General features: G+C 32.6%; 1 protein-coding gene and 1 pseudogene across 6 annotated transcripts; both read left to right on the forward strand.

Moving 5' to 3' along the window:
- Positions 1-3,819: 3,819 nt before the first annotated feature.
- LOC140832702 (BEL1-like homeodomain protein 4) lies at positions 3,820-10,329 on the forward strand. Of its 6 annotated transcripts, none has more exons than XM_073196854.1 (7): positions 3,820-4,134; positions 4,289-4,444; positions 4,511-4,725; positions 4,828-5,466; positions 6,477-6,862; positions 7,760-7,820; positions 9,737-10,329. In XM_073196854.1, exons 3-7 carry the CDS (start codon positions 4,564-4,566, stop codon positions 10,121-10,123), a joined length of 1,635 nt encoding a protein of 544 aa, XP_073052955.1. In that variant the 5' UTR covers positions 3,820-4,134; positions 4,289-4,444; positions 4,511-4,563; the 3' UTR covers positions 10,124-10,329. The 6 variants fall into 6 exon arrangements, with proteins under 6 accessions (XP_073052955.1, XP_073052954.1, XP_073052952.1 ...); XM_073196853.1 differs by having other exon boundaries at positions 4,519-4,725; XM_073196851.1 differs by having other exon boundaries at positions 4,522-4,725.
- Positions 10,330-11,508: 1,179 nt separating this feature from the next.
- LOC140832703 (F-box/FBD/LRR-repeat protein At1g13570-like) lies at positions 11,509-15,084 on the forward strand (annotated as a pseudogene).
- The last annotated feature ends 4,361 nt before the right edge of the window (positions 15,085-19,445 follow it).

The raw sequence follows: 19,445 nt of genomic DNA on the forward strand, positions 1-19,445 counted from the left end.
ACATTAATACTATCAATGAAGTTGTATTACATGAATTGTTGTAAAAGAATTTTTCTCGACTTGAGACGGGAAATTAATTTGGCATTAACAGTAGGGCCAAGCATTTGAAATGAACACAAACTCCATCTAGTGTAGTATTTTTTTTTTAATTTTATTTATTTAAAAATCTTGATGGTAGACACAATCTGATGTGAAGTCAATTTCAAAAGGGCCCAACCGAATTAATGCTATTAAAAAAATTGAAATGCTTGAGTCAATGGCTTGAATTTATATTCTCGTCGTTTCAAAAAGATTTAGTTCTAGTTCTATTTTACCAATTCTTCTAGTTCTTTATGGCTTTTTTAAAGGAAAAATTCAACATTAAGCCGCTAAATGATCATATCGTCATATAAAATCGAATTCGAAGAATAAATTAACTGCGTTGGCAATTTTTTTTTTAATTTTTTTGGTCTAATAAATCTTGAAATTAATTCTTTTTTCAAGTGTATAATTAGTTGGTTTGGTGATTAGCAAACAAAAGAACATGCGCCTCTCGAGAATGTAAGAGGTCGTCTTCTAATCTAATCCCAACACTCAGTTTGATAAAATACACTTCGAATACATGCATCCAATAATTGCGATGAAATTTCAGCAAAAATTAGTTGTTGTTGTTGTTGTTGTTGTTGTTATTATTTCAAATAATATATACATATAAACTACATAAATGATTGTTGTCGTTGAGTCACCAAACTTAAATTCTAATTCTCTAAATAAAATGATGGTAATAGGTGAGTAGAATCGAATTTATAGGGAATTAGTGATGATTTAAATAATTGGAGGTTGTGTTGGATATGAACAAAATATATTATTAAAATTAAAATTAGAAATCAATAAAAAAAATAATAAATTTAAACCAAAATTAAATAACAATAAAAAAAATTCAATTTTAAAGAGTTCTGATTTAAGAGGGTTCTAATATTCAATTGTAGCACTAATTATTGCTTGATAGATTATTTATTCATGTAGTTTCAAGCAATTAACTTTAGAATTATAGGGATAACAACTAAAATCATTGTATTTTTTTAATTTAATTCATCAAACACAACTTCCAGTCAAAACTTATCAGTAATCAAATGTGCATGATAGAATTCCATATTAATTTAATCATGAAATCTAACAACCGAGATAGCCACAATTGATAAATCTAGTTTCATCGATTTATTTAGACTAAATATGTTATGATAACGCAACATACTTAATCTAACGATACTCATACACCAATCGCTCATGAAAATTAAAGATCACTGAGTTAATGAATATGAGTAGAAAATAATAAACCAAATTAAATTGTCAGGTTAATCAATATATAACTTTCATATAATTAAATATAAATCAACAAATATTTGAATTAAACAATTAAACTAAAGAGCAAAAACTTCACAATGATAAAATTGAAATAGTATAAATATTCATTGAACCAAAAATAAAACTTAACCTAGAGTTGTTTGTAGAAAGAATGAAAAACTTCTTGCAACTTCTTGTATGTTTCACGTTAAAGAGATAAGACGAAAAATATAAAAGTAAAAAAAAAAACTAGAATAAAAATTAATAATTCTAGGAACTAGGAAGAGATCAAATCTATTAATAAATAAACTATAGTTTTTATATAATAAAATTCTATCAAATCTTTACTTAATTCAATAATAATTCTCTGTTTCCAAAAGTTTTCAATGAATTAAATACTACAATTAAGACTCTTAAAATATGATATTTTTTATCATAATTTTTGAGCTCTGTATGCAGTCATAAGACATCATCAAAGTTGTCACAAGGCGTACATGACTTCTTATGTCGGTGCCATTCAAAGAATCTCTTGGGTTTAGCTTTTGTTAGCCCCGCGGCCATTTTGTTTAGTTGAAATTTTATCTTAAGAAAAATAGGGTTTCTAATAAAGTAAGCGACTCATAGAGGTGGTCAGGTGGTTTTATATCTCACTGTGCATAGAGTCCAAGTAGTAAGGCACCGGTTTTTGGAGCGGAACAAGTGCCTTAGATAAGAAGTCCAATCAAATCAGTGACAATCGTTCGGTTTGCCCGCTAGCTAACTACTGAATTTAGCATCAAATATATTACTCAAAAGGTCATTAATTTAATGAAATTAAAGGCCAAGCCATAGTTGATCTGTTCGGACAGACATCAATGTCTGGTAAGATAAGGTGGTTCACCCAAGCCAACATGCTTATCCTTTCACTTGGATGAATTGTTTATAGGTAACTATCGAAATAATTGGCCGGTGAGTTTTGATTATTCTTTCAAAAATCCATTTTAGCAAATTCAAATGTGCTATAAATCATTTTTTTAACTCAAATTTATTCGAAAATCATAAAATTTCATTTTTCAACAAAATAACATGAAAATATATCAATTTAACATATCAAAAATGAAAATAAAAAAAAAAAAATTGATAACAAACAATACAATCTTATCAATCAACTCAGTTGCTCGACATTATATTTTCATCAGCTTGAACTTATAACTTATCAATGATTGATTTGTAATTTTCAATTTTAAAATATTTAATTCGTATATATCAATACAGTGGTTGTCATAATCAATCTACCTCATCACAGCTACTGTTTTCTTTTGGTAGTCCCCTACCGGTACACCATTTTGCGAGTCTTTTAAATACGAAAATTAGATTAAAATTTATCAAAGAACATAAATTATAGTTTTCCTAATCATTATGGGAAAATAAAATATGGAAATTATTCTATACATTATTCGATAAGTTCAAGTAGTCAAAACTTAGGTTTTAATGCAATTAATTTCTTTATGCATTCACCACTAAATACGCTGACGATAAAAAACCCATGATTTATTTATTAATATCAAATTTTAACTAATTAGAAAACCAAAATTTTATGCAAATCAATTTCAAGATTTGTAAGATCCTCTGGGCTCGAATTTTACTTTCACCGCAGCACTAAGATTTCTCAGGGAAAAAAACAAACAAGAAGAAAGCATTATGACCTGTATTAATTCCTTGAGACAAAGTCGTTGTCATCATGAAACTGTGTCAGTGTGTAGTGAATCTATGTATTCTGTCTTAAAAGGACAAAAAGATAATCTGTGAGCAATTCTACACTTGGGTATTATTATAGGGGGTGATCATATTTCGTGTGGTAATTAAGCATCGAATTCTCAGACCATTTGTTTCATTTTATTAAAAAAATTATATAATTTAATGAGCTAGTAAATGTGAAAAGAATTTTTTGAAAAAAAAAGTGAAAAGAATTGCTTATTTATTACAACGGGAAATTTGGGTTCAGTCCCCAGCCGTCATTTTTTTTTGTGTTCAGTCCCTAGGTACTTTTTTAGTACCACATTTCCACATGAAGTGTACCACATTTCCACATGAAGTGTACCACATTTTGTATGATATAGTACCACAATTTTGTGGGTAGGGAGTGAAGCCAAAGAAATTTTTTGGTTGAGGATTTTTCAATAACTTCCCCCTTATTACAAACCCTATATTTTTACGTCTCATGAAATAAATGTATATATGTACCGTTGCATATTAAATATATGAGTACATTCGATAATTTATAGTATTTATACCCTTAAATTCTTCATGATAAGCTTGAGTACTTGATTGGCAAAAGAATCAAGAATGTGTACATCATGTAGAAAAAAATATTTGAATCCCTCAAAATTCATGAATCCGAGTGGGATAAAAAGATATATATATATATATATATATATATATATATATATATATATATATATATATATATATATATATCCATCCAAATACAACATCATCTTTTCTGCTCATGAACTTGAATAAAAATTTATTAAAAGCTGTCACGGAAATGGTAAACTTTGTATTTGTAATACATGGAAAGTTTGGTGAAAGTGAAGTGAGGGAGTGAGACCTTCTTTTCCTCTTCCCTTTCGTTATCCCTTCTCTCTGGCTTTTCTACTGTCCGATTCGATGTTTCCTCAAGATTCCATGAAGTAGATTTGTAAACCAAGATGCATCAAGGATCATGCATGAACAAGGAGATCAGTTAAGTTCTCTATCACATTTATCAAAGAAAATGATGCTTCCTTGATTCGATTCGTTTATAGCCATACGTTCCTCGCCTATCGATTTGTAAGTAGTTTTCGATTAATTAAGCAGAAATGTTTGACAGAGGGAGCGAAAAGGATCGACCCTCTTGATGTAGTTTTCAAGAAAATTAGTTTCTTTTACCTTGTGAAAATATTGATCTTTGATTATTTTTGATCTTTTTGGTGTAACTGATCAGGTTGAAGACTAGCTAGGTTTACCGGCCTCGGTCAAATAAGCAGGTCATGCTATCGAATCTCCATTCAAGAAGCTTGCGTACAAATTACCTACAACAACACTTGCCTTCAATTCTGAAAAAAGAAAAGAAACCTCCCAAAAGTTGCAAGAAAATTAGGTTTTTTTAGCCTCAAATTTTGTTTTTTCAAGTACTTCATGAGTGAATTTTCCAATGTATTGAAAGATCTTTAGCAGCCAAACAGCAAGGAGATCAGTTGGATTATACAAGCGCACCAAATGGATAATTTAAGAGAGCAGCAGCCATCGGCCATTTACAGCGACGGAGGGTTGATGCAGTGGCAAAGAACTGCCTCCGACTTGTTGGATGATCAGATCCAGGCAAGTTTCTATTGGCCTCAAAAACATGAACTTGCGGCAGTAAATGTGGCTGCAGATGAGGTAATTAAGTTTCATAAAAGAAAGATTGCAATTGTTGTAAATTTATCAATGCTATATTCATCAAAATTCAAACCACTAGAGTCAAATCATTTTTGTATGCAGCTGTCTTTTCAAAAGTTCATTCCCAGTTCATCAGAAAACACACATCTTCATGGGTTTCACTTCACTAGTTCTGTTACAGCATCTGAAACCCCTCCTTCACAATTTACTTGGATCCCGAGCAGCAATAGTGCAGAAAACGGAACTGCTAGCTCGGGTAGAATCTTAGAAGGGCAAGGCCTTTCTTTGTCTTTGTCTTCATCTTTAACAAACATAGACGCCACCAAATTCAAGAAATTAAGAATAGCACATGGGGAGCTCTCCTGCCACAGCCATGGAATTTTAGGACCTTCAAGACATACATGTGGATTCCACAATCTTGGGGCTAACCAAAATATCTTCCATTCTCCGATAACGTTATTATCAGATCATCATGATGATCAGAATCAAATTTACTTCGGATTCGCAGAATCCGTTAGGATTATTACCGGCCTAAGGAATTCGAGATACTTGTGGGCTGCACAAGAGTTGCTGGAAGAATTATGCTCTGTTGGAAGAAGGCACTTCAAGAAAGTAGGGAGAAACCCTAATTCAACTTCGGATCAACCATCCTCGTCCAAGGATCATCGTCATCATTTAACTCACTCTGAGAGGACTGAACACCATAGAAGGAAAATTATGCTACTTTCAATGCTTGATGAGGTATCACTATCTATCTATCTATCTATACATACATAACTATACACACACACACACACGCATAGTACAGGCGAATTTTCTCACCAAAAGTCACAATACCATAAAACTTAAATAAATATTTAGGGATACTCGATCAGTATAAATCCTTTTAATTTATGCTGATAAATTATTTTGATGAGGTATCAGTTCTAGTATTTTTGGCATGCCAGACTACAGTTTGGGGTACATGTTGAGCAAATGGTCGGCATGCCTCCATCATAGTAGCTGGGAATCCAATCAAGATAGAATTGTTTACATATTTATATAATTTGTCTATGCTCCATTGGGGACCATATTTTCACTTGATTCTTTCTGTATAATGATTGAATTAGAGGTTTTAAAAAATGCATGGTGGTGAATTGTTGTCAGGCTTTGATTTAAAAGAGAAAAGGTCCTCATTAACAATTAGAACTTCATCATTTAACTTCGTCAGTTTTCTTTAAGATCATAAACAAATTGAACAATACTCAAGAATTGCGGGATAAAAACCAACGCTTCTACTTTGTTTCTTTCTAGATTCCGTCCGCTGGAGAAGATCCACGCACGATTCCTTGTGATATATTCATCTTACACAAATGATTTAAAAGCTTAAATACAACAATCACACACACCAGCTAGGTTGCGCGGGATTGTCTATACGACGCGACTATTGAAAAATTATAACTTTTGATGCAATTGCAATAGCTTCATAATGATTAATAGAGCAAGAGTTATATATTTGATGGCCATAAATAAATTGCAAGTTGGAATAATTGGTGACAAAGGGAAAGTTTAACATTAACAATTGCTTTTTGGTTGTGTGGCTGCTAATATGATTCATGGACTGAACTTTGACGTTGAGCTTCACAGTTTTGAAAAAAAAATATAATTGCATTATTTTTACCAACTAAAGTTTTTGGTGCAAAAGCAAGGGCTGATGAAATAGTACACAGTTGATTTTGTAACTCGATATCGCGTTATAATCTATGTATCAGGTGGATGCAAGATACACCGAATACTTTGAACAAATGCAAGCAATAGTCAACTCTTTGGACACTATAATCGGGCAAGGGACGGCTGATGCATACACGGGGCTCGCCCATAAGGCGATGTCGCGACATTTCCGATGCATAAAGGATGCCATAATAGGGGAACTGAAGCTAAGTTGTGAAGCTTTAGGGGAGAAATATGGCACAGGAGGGAGTGGGTTAACTAAAGGGGAAACCCCAAGACTGAAAATTCTTGAACAAAAACATAGGCAACAAAAGGCAATTGAGCATATGGGAGTGCGGGATCCTGAATCTTGGAGACCCCAAAGAGGATTGCCTGAGAGATCTGTCAACATTCTGAGATCATGGCTTTTTGAGCATTTCCTGCATCCGTATACTCTCTCTCTCTCTCTCTCTCTCTCTCTCTCTCTCTCTCCATTTCTATTTGATTTTGATCACACATACAAACAAATGCCACCCGACATTTTGTATGAGTTGGGAACTGTGTCTGATAGGATGTTTTTCACAAAGATCCGTGTGTTAGGAACCTTGATTTTAGCTATGATGCACGGACGCACTTCGAAAAATCGATCCATATACACGACTGGAGCCGTGCCTATTTAGGACATATCCAAACAGAAAATTTAGGTGAAAAGTGTACAAATTAATTTTAAACACATACTTTTCAATTTTTATCATGTTTTTTGAATTATGAAAGCTACATATAGACTGCTTCCAACATTAATTTTCCAGGTTGAGTTCAAGTAATCATAAATATACGGTACTACCTCAACAATTTATCTAATGACTCATATTTTCCCACGTTATCACTATCGACATTAATATTTCGGAATTAATTAAGCACCCAGATCATATATTTATATGTTGTTCAGACAATATTGGTCCTTGGTCGAAATTTTAGTAGGAAAGGGTTCTTTTGTGGTCAGATGACTTGATTCTAGGATCTTGAATGATATGTCAGTTTGGTATAAAGATGCTACTGTCGGCAATAGCAAAACTTTAGTTTTATATACAACAAGGACGCATTTCCTTCGAGTGATTGATTATGTAAGGATTTTAAACTGATTAGATTAGATAGGATGTGAAACTGTGATAAATATAATATTAAGAATTAGGATTATGATTATGATTCATAGATTAATTGCAATTTTACCATTTAAATAATACTATATTTGATTTCGTATAATAATAGTGCTGAGATTATAATATATATAACATGCTTGCATGATATCCATAATAATATAACATTAAATTTTTTTGTGGGCCAGGTACCCAAGTGAAGCAGACAAACATTTGTTGTCCCGAAAGACTGGTTTATCTAAAAATCAGGTACTCATTACGTCTTTTGGTATAAAAATCAATGCGCCGTATATTTGCGACCATAACTCATATATAAATAATATATATCATTATTATCTTATGATATGTTTGTTTAGCCTATCATAAAAAAAATATTCAATTATTTCTTTATACATTAAAAACTTACAACTTATTAGATATATTAAAACTAATATCCAAAACATTAATGGATCACTTTAATTTTGGGTTGGCAATTACTTATGTGAGACGGATCTCTTATTTGGGTAATTTATGAAAAAGCATTACTTTTTATGCTATGAGTATTACTTTTTGTTGTGAATATGATATATTTGACATGTCTCACAGATTAAAATTCATGAGACTCACTCTTTTGGGTTTGACTTAATAGACAACTCGCCACACATAATTATTAACGTATAAATCTATATAATTAAAATTGATTCAATCCTTAAAACTTAATCTTGTGGTGCTTTATTGTTGAACTTTTACATCCACAGAGTTGTAGGCTAGCGCTAATTAACTGAGAAAAAAGTTGTCAAAATATATAATTATTGAACAAAATATTGAACCAATATATGTATTAGCGAGGGTTTCGACCGTCGCTGATGTCGGAATTTCTTGTGAGAAGAGAACAAAGACTGTGTATGAGGGAGGAACTGAGAAATCTTTTGAAGCTGTTTGATTATAGTAATTAATATTTGAATGATAGCATTAGACAAGGGATTAATAAATTATTATTTGAAAGTTTATGTGAAAATAGTTAATTTATTTAATTTTTGATTGGCTACTAACTTATACACACATTATCTAGTAGTAATCTCTTTAGTACTCTTTATGCAAGCAAGTATGCTTTCAAGTTGGGAAAATCACATTTTTATTCGCGTAACTTGTACGTTTTCCATTTTTGGTCATATAATCGATCAATTCACGATTTTAATCCATTATATTTCACTTTAATTTTTTCAAAATTTTAGTCATTTTCACTGAAGTGTTGACATGACATAAAACATGTCAGCAATGTCCATGACGACATCAATTTTGGTGACATGTCATTATTTTTCGGCACGATGTTAGCAATCCTATAGAAAAAAACTAAAATCGAAAATAGTACAAACTAGTGGACTAAAAAACTATGAAATGATCGAACAAAAATTTATTACATGCAAATTACATGGCAAAAATATAATTTTCCCTTTTCAAATTCCACAGTTATTGTAATGCCCCACATACCCTAGGAAACTTCATAGAGGTCATCCATCCCAAAATTTTCCCAAATCAAGCACGTTTAATCTTGGAGTTCTTATGTGATGAGCTACCGAAAAGAAGAATGCACATTCTTGATAGTATTTATAAAATCTTTTAAACTCTCCTCAACTGCACAGTCTCATACCTGAATAGTTTTGGAATCCCTCTCGTTCCGGTGTAAGATCGGTTCATTCATATTCCCTTCGTCTAGAAGCATGCCAAGAGCCGCTCATTGTCCGTGCAATCTCATGGCACCGACGATCATCTCCGCCCTCTTTGGTCCCGGACCTCACAGTTATGAACATGGACTGCATTATTTTAAATTTTCTATGCATATATATGGTTTAATAAAGTTTAATTTTGTCATAATTCATTTCTATATTCATTTTTCAAGTACTATACATATGACCCTGGATCAACTTATTTAATCACAATATGGAAACATTTTTATTGTTAGAGTATTAAATTTGGACGAATTAAATGTCGGGAGGCAGACAAATTACTTGACTGTAAATTAAGATTCATAATGATTTAGGACCGCCTGCCTAACCTAGAAAAGAACATTCTTGCATAGAGAGACAAAGGGCCTGTAATTATTATCATTATGGTGCATTGACCACTGAATCCAATACAGAAACAAACGAATTTATTGCAAATCACAGACCTCATGCATTCTCCAGGTTTCCAACTGGTTCATAAATGCGAGGGTTCGTCTATGGAAGCCCATGGTTGAAGAAATGTACAATAAAGAGTTTCAAGAAGAGGTACTACAGACAGCACAGACTCCGATATCTTCATCGCGTGGAAATGGATTGGAAATCAATGCAGCAGAAAAGGACCTTTCAAGAAACACCATTAATCATGGGCATGGCTCAAATTCGTTGGGAAAACACGTGTTGACGCCAGGCGACGACGTGGCGGCAATGGGCGAGTTCGGTGACCGCCGCGGGGATGTTGTTCGGGTTGGGAATTCGGCGCGGGATGTGTCGCTTACATTGGGGCTTAGGCATGTCGAAAGTGTTCCAAGAATGAACCAACTTTCGATCAGAGACTTCGAAGCCTACTAGAATATCGAGTCATTGCTTAGTTTAAGCAAAGTGTGAGATTGCTGGTTTTCTTTATACTTTGAGTGCAATTTGTAAATAGATCAAGAGAGAATATATTTTGAGTTAATTGTGGTGATGAAATATGGATTTTGGCTTTTTTCAAAGTGTAAATTTATGGTTTGTGAGGTCGGTGAATATTGGCAATTGTAGAAATATTGAATCTAGTATTTTATGTTCAAAACGAGGGATTTCTAGTTTATCCAATTATTGTTTCGTTTGAAATTCATTTTATTTTTGTATTACTAATGTATAAAAACGTAAGGTGTAGATTTAAGATAACAATAAAATAAATCGAAATCTATGAATTTCAAATCCATCTTCCGAGTGCACCCATAGGTCATTTACAACCGTTCTTATATACCAAAATATTTTTTTATTCAACGAAAAAAAGAATAAGTTTTTTTTCATTTATTTAAACCAACGAATTCGGGATAAACCTCCCAAATCGAACCCAGACGATAGAAACAAACTCGGGCCACAGTTGATTCGGCCCAATTGAATGGGTTTCTGTCCAACCTTAACTAATAGAGGGGATCCATAAAGAGCGAGAATACAAATTTGACTCTTATTTAACGGGTGTTTTAATATATTTAATTAATGTAAATATCTTTAATTGAATAGGAATATCGTTAAAAAAATTAGAAAATAATAAAAATATGAAACAATTCATTTTTTATTTATTTATTGCTTAAATTTATATGTGCTTAGGCATAAAGAAGGAAAGAGTGACCGGAATTTTAGAATATTAAAGAATAAAACAGCTAAGAGCATGTACAACGAGTCATCGCCCGTTGTAATCTTCGACCTCAAATGGTTGAGGATGTCTCAAGCGGATGTATATGTAGGCGATAAAGATTGTGGGTCACATTGTCCTCTAAGCTGTGAAATGTCCATGATATTTTTTAAAAGATGTAGACGCATACGTAGAGAAATAACAAAAATTTGTGTGAGACGGTCATGCATGAACAAATATCACTTTTTATGCTAAGAATATTACTTTTTATTGTGAATATCAGTAAAATTGACCCGTCTCACAGATAAAGTTTCGTGACACCGTCTCACACGAGACAAACTCTAGAAAAATATGGACGTTATTAATTTTTTTTAAAATAAAAATAAAAAATTATAAAGAAATCCAAAATAATAATAATAAATCAAAAGACATATAAAAAAGATTATATTGAACATAATTGGAGTTTAAATAGAGATGTACAGTAGAATTATTATACTTTTTAAATAATTTGTTTTAAAAAAAATTGAATACCCATAAAATTGTCTCACAAAAAATCTAATCCTCAAATTATTTAAAATAAAACATTCAAATCTAATATAGAAACTGGAGATCTGATATTAGGACATTTGTGAATGGCCCACGCTGACGTCAACACGAGTCTCTCCCACTTCATCTCGCCGTCCAACACGCTGGAAATTTGCTTCGTTCATCACTTCATCCCCCATAAACTTTGGATTTTAAAGATTGCGCATTTGACACTATTGACAGGCTTCACAATATTGTAAGAATTAAAGGGTTCTTTTGCTTCCAATGCAAGTTCTGGATTCGTCAAGGGTTAGTCAATTTTGTTTGAGTTTCGAATTTTGTCTGGATGCTGTCTCAGCCTTTTAGGTCATAGTAGATAATGTAGGTTTTAATTTTTTTACGTTTTAATTTTGTGTTGTATCAGTTGCATTTGTTTTGGTAGTTCTTTTTTATGGATCAGTTTACTGAGGAATAATTGTGCCTAAAACTTAGATGATCTTGGATGTTTTGTAAATGGGAAAATTTGTGTTGCTTAATCTTTGTCGAAAAGAAAACCAGAGAAAGTGGCAGCAAGCAGTATGAGTTGACCCGCACTAAATTTCTTCTAATTAACAGCTCTAGAGTTTAGAAGAAGAATTTGTTGTTGAGTTCTAGTCCGCTCGTGACCTGGTTAATCTTTTGATTGGTGCTATTCATGTGTGGTCATGGTTTTATTATGGTGCCCAAGAAATAATTTGAGGTGCTATGTCCTCCATTTTTATCTCAAATTTTACAGATATTTTGTGATATGTGAGATCACATTAAACTTCAAATTAGAAAATATTTTGTTTATTTCGAATCTGAATAAGTACCTTTTATCTCAAAGCAAGAAATGAAATTTTGTATGTGTGCCGGTTTATTTAGTAGTGGTTGTGAAGGGTACAGAACCTGCAAAGACACATTATCTTAGTAAACGGAACTGATTTTGCAACTTTTTATGAATACTTAACTTAGAAAAACGTGGAATGATCTTTATATTCACTTTATTTATGTTTGAGCAGGTAGAGATTTGTGTCTTGCTGTAAGGTGGCAGCCTGGCAGTCTGGCAGTCTGTTGTTTTCTTCATGCTTTCCTATGGGAATAAGTCTCGATGGAACTACAACATACTTTGAACTCTGAAGTCTACTTTGCTGAACATTTTTGTTGCCCACCATGAGCAATATGGTAATTTAATTTTCCAGATCTCACTGTTCTATTTGTTAGATTTTTTTGTTTAAAAATAATTGACTTGTGTGTGCTGCGCTTATGCCTAGATGCTTGAATCTCTGTGCAGGTATATATTTGTTTCTTTGTGCTGAAGTGTTGTTTTGTTTCTAAACTTTTCAATGCAATGCCAGAGTGACTAAATGGCATGAGCTGCTTAGTTATCTTCAAAAGCATTATCCAAACCAGGCAATACTTGAATTGGAAAAGGGTTTCCATTCTTAGTTTTTATCATCTGTAAAGTGTGAGGATAATTTTATTCCCGTCCATGTTGCAATTAATCTTCTAGTTTTCAAAAGAAGATAAACCGTTAACTAACCAAAAGTTTGTGCAAAGGGAACTATTGTGAGAAAATATGTTGTGTTTATATACTCTCTATATCTGTACTCTGTAGGCTTTAGTCTACAAATTACCCCATCGCAAATTTCTGGAAAAGTTAGCTTTAGATATTAAGCTGGATATTTTGAGGATTTATTAGACATGTATATTTTGATTATTGTTTTTCCGCATTTATTACGTTTATAATTTTATCTTTCTGTAACCCTCTGATTTGGTTTGCAAACGTTCTGATTTACAGAAGCAAAGAGAACCACCGGACGTACCCAGCAATGTGAAAACAGATGTGGACAAAATGGGCCACTTACCAGGGCATATTATAGACAAAATTTTGTCATATTTATCCCTAAGGGATGCTGTGAGAACAAGTGTTTTGTCAAGGAAATGGAGATACAAATGGGTTACACTTCCATATCTTGTATTTGATAATCAATCAGTTTTAGTCTCTACCCAAGATCAAACCCTCATTAAAAACAAGCTTGTGAGTATTGTTGACCACGTCCTATTGCTTCACAATGGCCCTATTCATAAATTTAAACTTTCTCATCGAGATCTTCAAGGTGTAAGTGATATTGATAAGTGGATTCTTTTCCTGTCTCGAGGCTCTGTCGAGGAATTTATACTTGAGATATGGAAAGGCAATCGTTAAAAGCTCCCTTCTTCCTTATACTCTTGCCAAAAGTTGGTCCATTTGGAGCTTTTTAACTGCCTTTTAATGCCTCCATCTTCATTTGTTGGTTTTAAAAGCTTGAAAAGCCTTGATCTTCAGCACATTACCATGGAGCAAAGTGCATTTGAGTACATGATATCCAGCTGCCCTTTACTTGAGCGGCTGACTTTGATGAACTTTGATGGTTTTGCCCTTCTTAATATACATGCTCCAAATCTTCTTTTCTTTGACATCGGAGGCATTTTTGAAGATGTTAGTTTCCAAGACACATTCCATTTGGCTATTGTCTCTATTGGACTGTATGTTAACGCTGAAAGTGACCGAAACCTAGCTTTTGGCAGCACCGGGAATTTGATCAAGTTTTTTGCTTGTCTACCAAATATTCAAAGGCTTGAAGTTCAGAGCTATTTCTTGAAGGTGCCATCAGTTATCGTCATAACTTAAATTCCAAGATTTAAAAATGTCAGGCGCCGACAGTGCTTTAATTGAAAAATTATATTGATTAGATAGCAGCGTTATTTGGTCTTATATTGGAATTGTCATGTACCTTGCTATCCAGCTTAATTTATAATGTTTTATTACATTACTCCTTGTTATAGTTAACCAGGCGTTCGGTTATCAATCAATTACTTTTGTTTTTGTCTCAACTTTCTAGTCAACTATCTCCTTCTTTCTGACTTTTCACTCCAGTATTTGGCTGCCGGAACCATACCAGCAAAGCTACCGAAACCTTGTGTTGATCTTAGTTTTCTTTCAATACGAATCAATTTCAACGACATGGAAGAGAATCTGGCAGCACTTTGCCTTCTAAGAAGTTCTCCTCATCTTCTGGAGCTTGAGATGTTGGTTAGTTTTTTTAATCTTGTTAATTTTACTGTATCTCATTCAACCATGTATTAAACATATCTTGTTTTCTTGAAATTCGTATTTTACGATGTCCCTTTCCTTAGTATACTTTCTGCTGAACCTCAATTATCTCCCTTATACAGGCTCGTGCAGAGGAGCTGCAGGCGAATGTAAGAACCATATCTAATATTCCGGAGAACTTTGAAAGCTTTACGTTTAATCAACTGAAGTTTATTAAGATTGTTGGGATATCTGGGATCAAACAAGAACTGAATTTCATCAACTTTTTACTGGCAAATTCGCCTGTTCTTGAAAGGATGACTGTCAAGCCTGCCTCAATCGATGTCGGGTGGAATTTACTAAAGGAGTTGCTCCGGTTCCGACGAGCTTCTGCCCATGCAGAAATCATCTATCTAGATCCATAAATCGGTTTATGTAAATCATATCTACTTATGTTTTTGGGGATTTTAGCTGGGAATCTTGTTTGTATTTCCGTGTTTCGGTTAAAGGAAATACATTTTATCAGCATGTTTCATATCCGAAAATTAAGCAAGAACACAGTTAATGTTACTGAATTGCCTTTTACGAGTGTATTATCATATGCCACTTCGTTCAGTGGTTGTGATTTTGGCATTTTGTATTTTTACAACTAATTAGTGATTGTTTCTGTCCAAATATCATTAATGCAATTAATGCGGCATCACCTTTTGTCTGATAGGAAGATGTACTCTAATCAATTTGGCATTAAAGTTCGAAATATCTTCAACACGACTTTTGTCCAAGTCCTCGTCTTCTACAATCTTCAGACTTTGTTGCTTTCAAATGAAAGTCGTGTAGACGTACTAACTTGGATTCCGGTTAGGTAGCAGTAAACTATGGAGTTTGGAGATTCAACTTCATAAAACATAAACAAAACCAAAACATAAACTAATTTACCATACCAAAACCTGATATTAATGTGTCTGACGTCACGTCGATACTTAATATAAAAAAAAAAAGACTAAAAACCAAAACATAACCTAATTTACAAAACTAAATCCAAAAATTTAATACTTACAAGATCAATCAAAATATAAAATGAGCAAATTTACCGGATCCTTTTGGCCGTTATGTTAATTTACAATAATTAGAAATTTAGCTTGTTTAAATGCTATTAATTAATGTAGATTGGTATTATTGGAAAAAAAAATTAAATGTGGTCGCTCTCTCGTCTCTTGTAATCAATCGGTTTGTTTCAACCTGTCCGTGCAGACACTGTCTGCACGGGTAATGAACGGCCTAGATTACTCCACATGAGTGATCTGGGCCCGAAAAATCCGAACCGTTGGATCGACCCTTGCGGATAGTGCCCGCGGAGATGGGGTCGAGTGAACCTAATCAATCACACACTTTAATAGACGTGATGGGGCCGAGCGTCGTCTATTCAATAAATTGGGAATGCTTGAAGGGTAGGTGCTGGATGTCCCCCAACCATTATCAAATTAGGAAGAAATGATAATGGCTGGGGAACATCCAGCACCTAATACATATATAACATGCAGCACCTATCCTTCGAGCATTTATATATATATATATATATATATATATATATATATATATATATATATATATATATATATATATATATAGTAGACTCAGTCTGGTGCTATAGTGGTTGCCTATATGATCAGTTAAATTAAATTGAATTTGATTGGGTAGTAATTATGCAAGACAAGAAATCGAATACAAGCATATATAAATACTTGGTTTTGAACTATCTAATAACTAGTATTATATATAATAATATTTTTTTTAAATTTTTGGGCAAAAAAAAGAGAGAGTCTCAGTCATTAGACTGATTTGTCTCTAAAAAACACGGCCCTGACTATTTAAATAATATGATCGCTTATGTAGTTATGTACATATATAATTCTTTTTTATTAAATGAATTATTATATTATTGTCGGCATAATTGACAAGAGACACGTGGAAATCATGTGGTTTTCCTTTTTTTTTCTTTTTTTTATTAAAAAGAAGAATTAGATAAGAGCATCCTCCGTCCTCTATTCACAAAGACAAAAATTCATTATTTTTTTATTTTTTTATTAATTTTTTTTTTCCGCATGGGCTTAACTCAGTTGGTAGCAGCAGTGAATTTTGGATCAATGACCAGGGATCGAGTCTCGCAAGCGGCAGTGTGGGAGTTAAATTCCCTCAAATGAGGGAGAGCTCCTTGTGCGCGGCGTAGCATAAGATCTAGCTGCTGCTGGTTGGCTGAGTCACCATGATTTACCTCCTCTCACAATCTTGTCGAGCTGGAGGTGAGAGGTGCCTAAGGTGAGCGATTTCACCTTGGAGCAATATATGCACTTTTTGGGTTAACATCCAAAATTTATAAAATGAGATTATATTTTTGTTTTTGTAGTTTATACATTATTTATTTTTTCATTTGTTACGAGTCAATTCACAATTTTAACATACCAACTTAATTTTTTATTTTTTTTTCAATTTCCATCTTTTTTCTCTTAGCCCTAGCTAACCACTGGAGTTTGCTTAGTTGGCATCCCTAAATGCTGACATGGACTTGTCATGTGGGGATTTTGGTTTTCGTAATTTTTTTTAGTTTGTGCTAGGTGGAATTTAAGCCACGTGTACTATTTTCCCATCAAAACCAAAAACCCCAAATTACAAGTCCACGTCAGCATTTAGGAATGCCAACTAAGTGAACCCTGGTGGTTAGCTAAGGTTCTGGGAAAAAAGTTAAATTTAAAACATGCAAATTAGTGCATAAAAATTGTGAATTGATCGATTATATAATTAAAAATTTAAAATATATAATGCTTAAAAATCAAATAAAATTAACTTGTATAAACAAGCTTGATAGAGAGTTATCCACACGGAATCAAACATCTATTCAGATTCGAGATCGGATTATTATACACTTGTAGCGCCCCAAACCTCGTCACGTAATCATACAACATGTGACATCATATGCATTAAAATTTTCTTTTCAATGACGTACTAATATAATGCATATACGACAAAATAGTGCAATCGTCACACTATCAACATCAATATAGCAGAAACAATATAATAAATACACACATAACTCAAATAAGATAATAAGCTATATTTTCTCTATACACTCTCAACTACATGACTGTTTAACTAGACATACCTAGCTCTTCACCTCTATCATGTCTCACGACAGAGTACTATAAACTGTCCAACAGAAACAATCCCCGAAGGGTTTGCAAATACAACAATGATCATCTTAATACATAACAGTTATATTAATCAACAACATAAAATATAGCTGAAATCATAACAGAAATACTCCATTTGATGTTTCTTGACTATCAACGATATCAACGACATCACTCCCATACTATTGCAACAACAACATTGACGATATGTCGTACCCCTACTCCGGCGACAGCAATATCGTCGATCGAACAACATCACCGAAACGTCTCCCAACAACGACAGCCAACAACATCCACAATAATAAACAACAACAAATATAATATCAAATCACCCAATTACGGTGATTTACCATTGTTCAACACAATAGTATTTATTAATGCTAAACAAAAACAACATATGCTCGTACGTTAACACGTACATGATAATCGAGTAAATATATAAAATATGGCTACTTCTTTGATCCTGATGCTTGTGATGTATCTAAATAATTTAGTAACAATTATCAGATCATTGTTACCGTATCAACACAATCATAACAGCCTCGATATATAACATCACATAGCCTAACAACAATCAATTCAGTAAAAATATAAAACTCGATTATGAATCTTCATTGTTCAAAAATTTATATTTCGGTGTATTTAGTTATCAATACTAACATCAAATATACCCTAATAAATTAACTTCAAATAATAGTCTATTTTATAACATCTGTTAAACTACAAAAACTTTATATCAACATGCAGTCTATTCTTCGTAGACTTCGAATATGTAATCAGAATTAATTACAACTGACAAACAACTCTTCAATCTTAACTCAACTATTAAAATCTCTAATTATAATAAATTGAGAATAATTCAAAATAACACCACCATAATCTTCTCTTCTTATAATCAAACTTTCCAAAACTCAAAACATGAAACTTCTATATATTTGAGTCTTCTACGTTATATCAAAATTTCAAATTATTTGGACTTCATATGACCAAAATATGTCATATTTTATTTTTTTAAAATCATTAATTATTTAATAATCTGATAATACTAAATCAATAAATTTGAATATTTAATTCAAACATTAGAAAACTCGTCTTGCAGTTTTAATTTTTTTTTTTTTTACATTTTTGGAACGACCAAAATGATCCTTCACTCGACTCATCCCAATCCACAATCGAGAGAGTGGTAGATTTTCACTTCCAAAACTTTATTGGATCTGTATTTTGGTTATCTGTCCATCATTCGGTCCAAACACGTACACACATATTTTATTATTAATAATTATGGTTTTTATTCATTAATTGGAATTAAATATTGTCCACCTGTCTTTTGGTCCACATCAAGACGAGAGACGCTAATTAAATAATTTTATTTGTTTATTATTCCGTAAATTTAAACAAAATATATTTATTTGACTGATTGGGGCAAGAATTTATTGTATCCACCCGTCTCACGTGAGACGGCATTTTGTAAGACACGTAAATATATTTCGCTTGATATCTAATTTTAGAAATTATTACATGAATAAGATGAGATAAGATTTTTGTCTCATAAAATTAATTATAAAATGGTCTCATGTGATTTTTTGTTTAAAATAAAAGTCCAAGAAATTAACATTGTTTGAAAATAATTTTCTAGAATATGATAATTGCGGAAAAAACACTACAAGAAAAAATGTTTATTGTGACATTCATAAATGTCATCATATTCAATATTTAGTGATATTTAAGTTTTAGTGACACCTCCAA

This window comes from Primulina eburnea, chromosome 5, assembly GCF_022965805.1.
Source record: "Primulina eburnea isolate SZY01 chromosome 5, ASM2296580v1, whole genome shotgun sequence".
NCBI classification, from domain to species: Eukaryota; Viridiplantae; Streptophyta; class Magnoliopsida; order Lamiales; family Gesneriaceae; genus Primulina; species Primulina eburnea.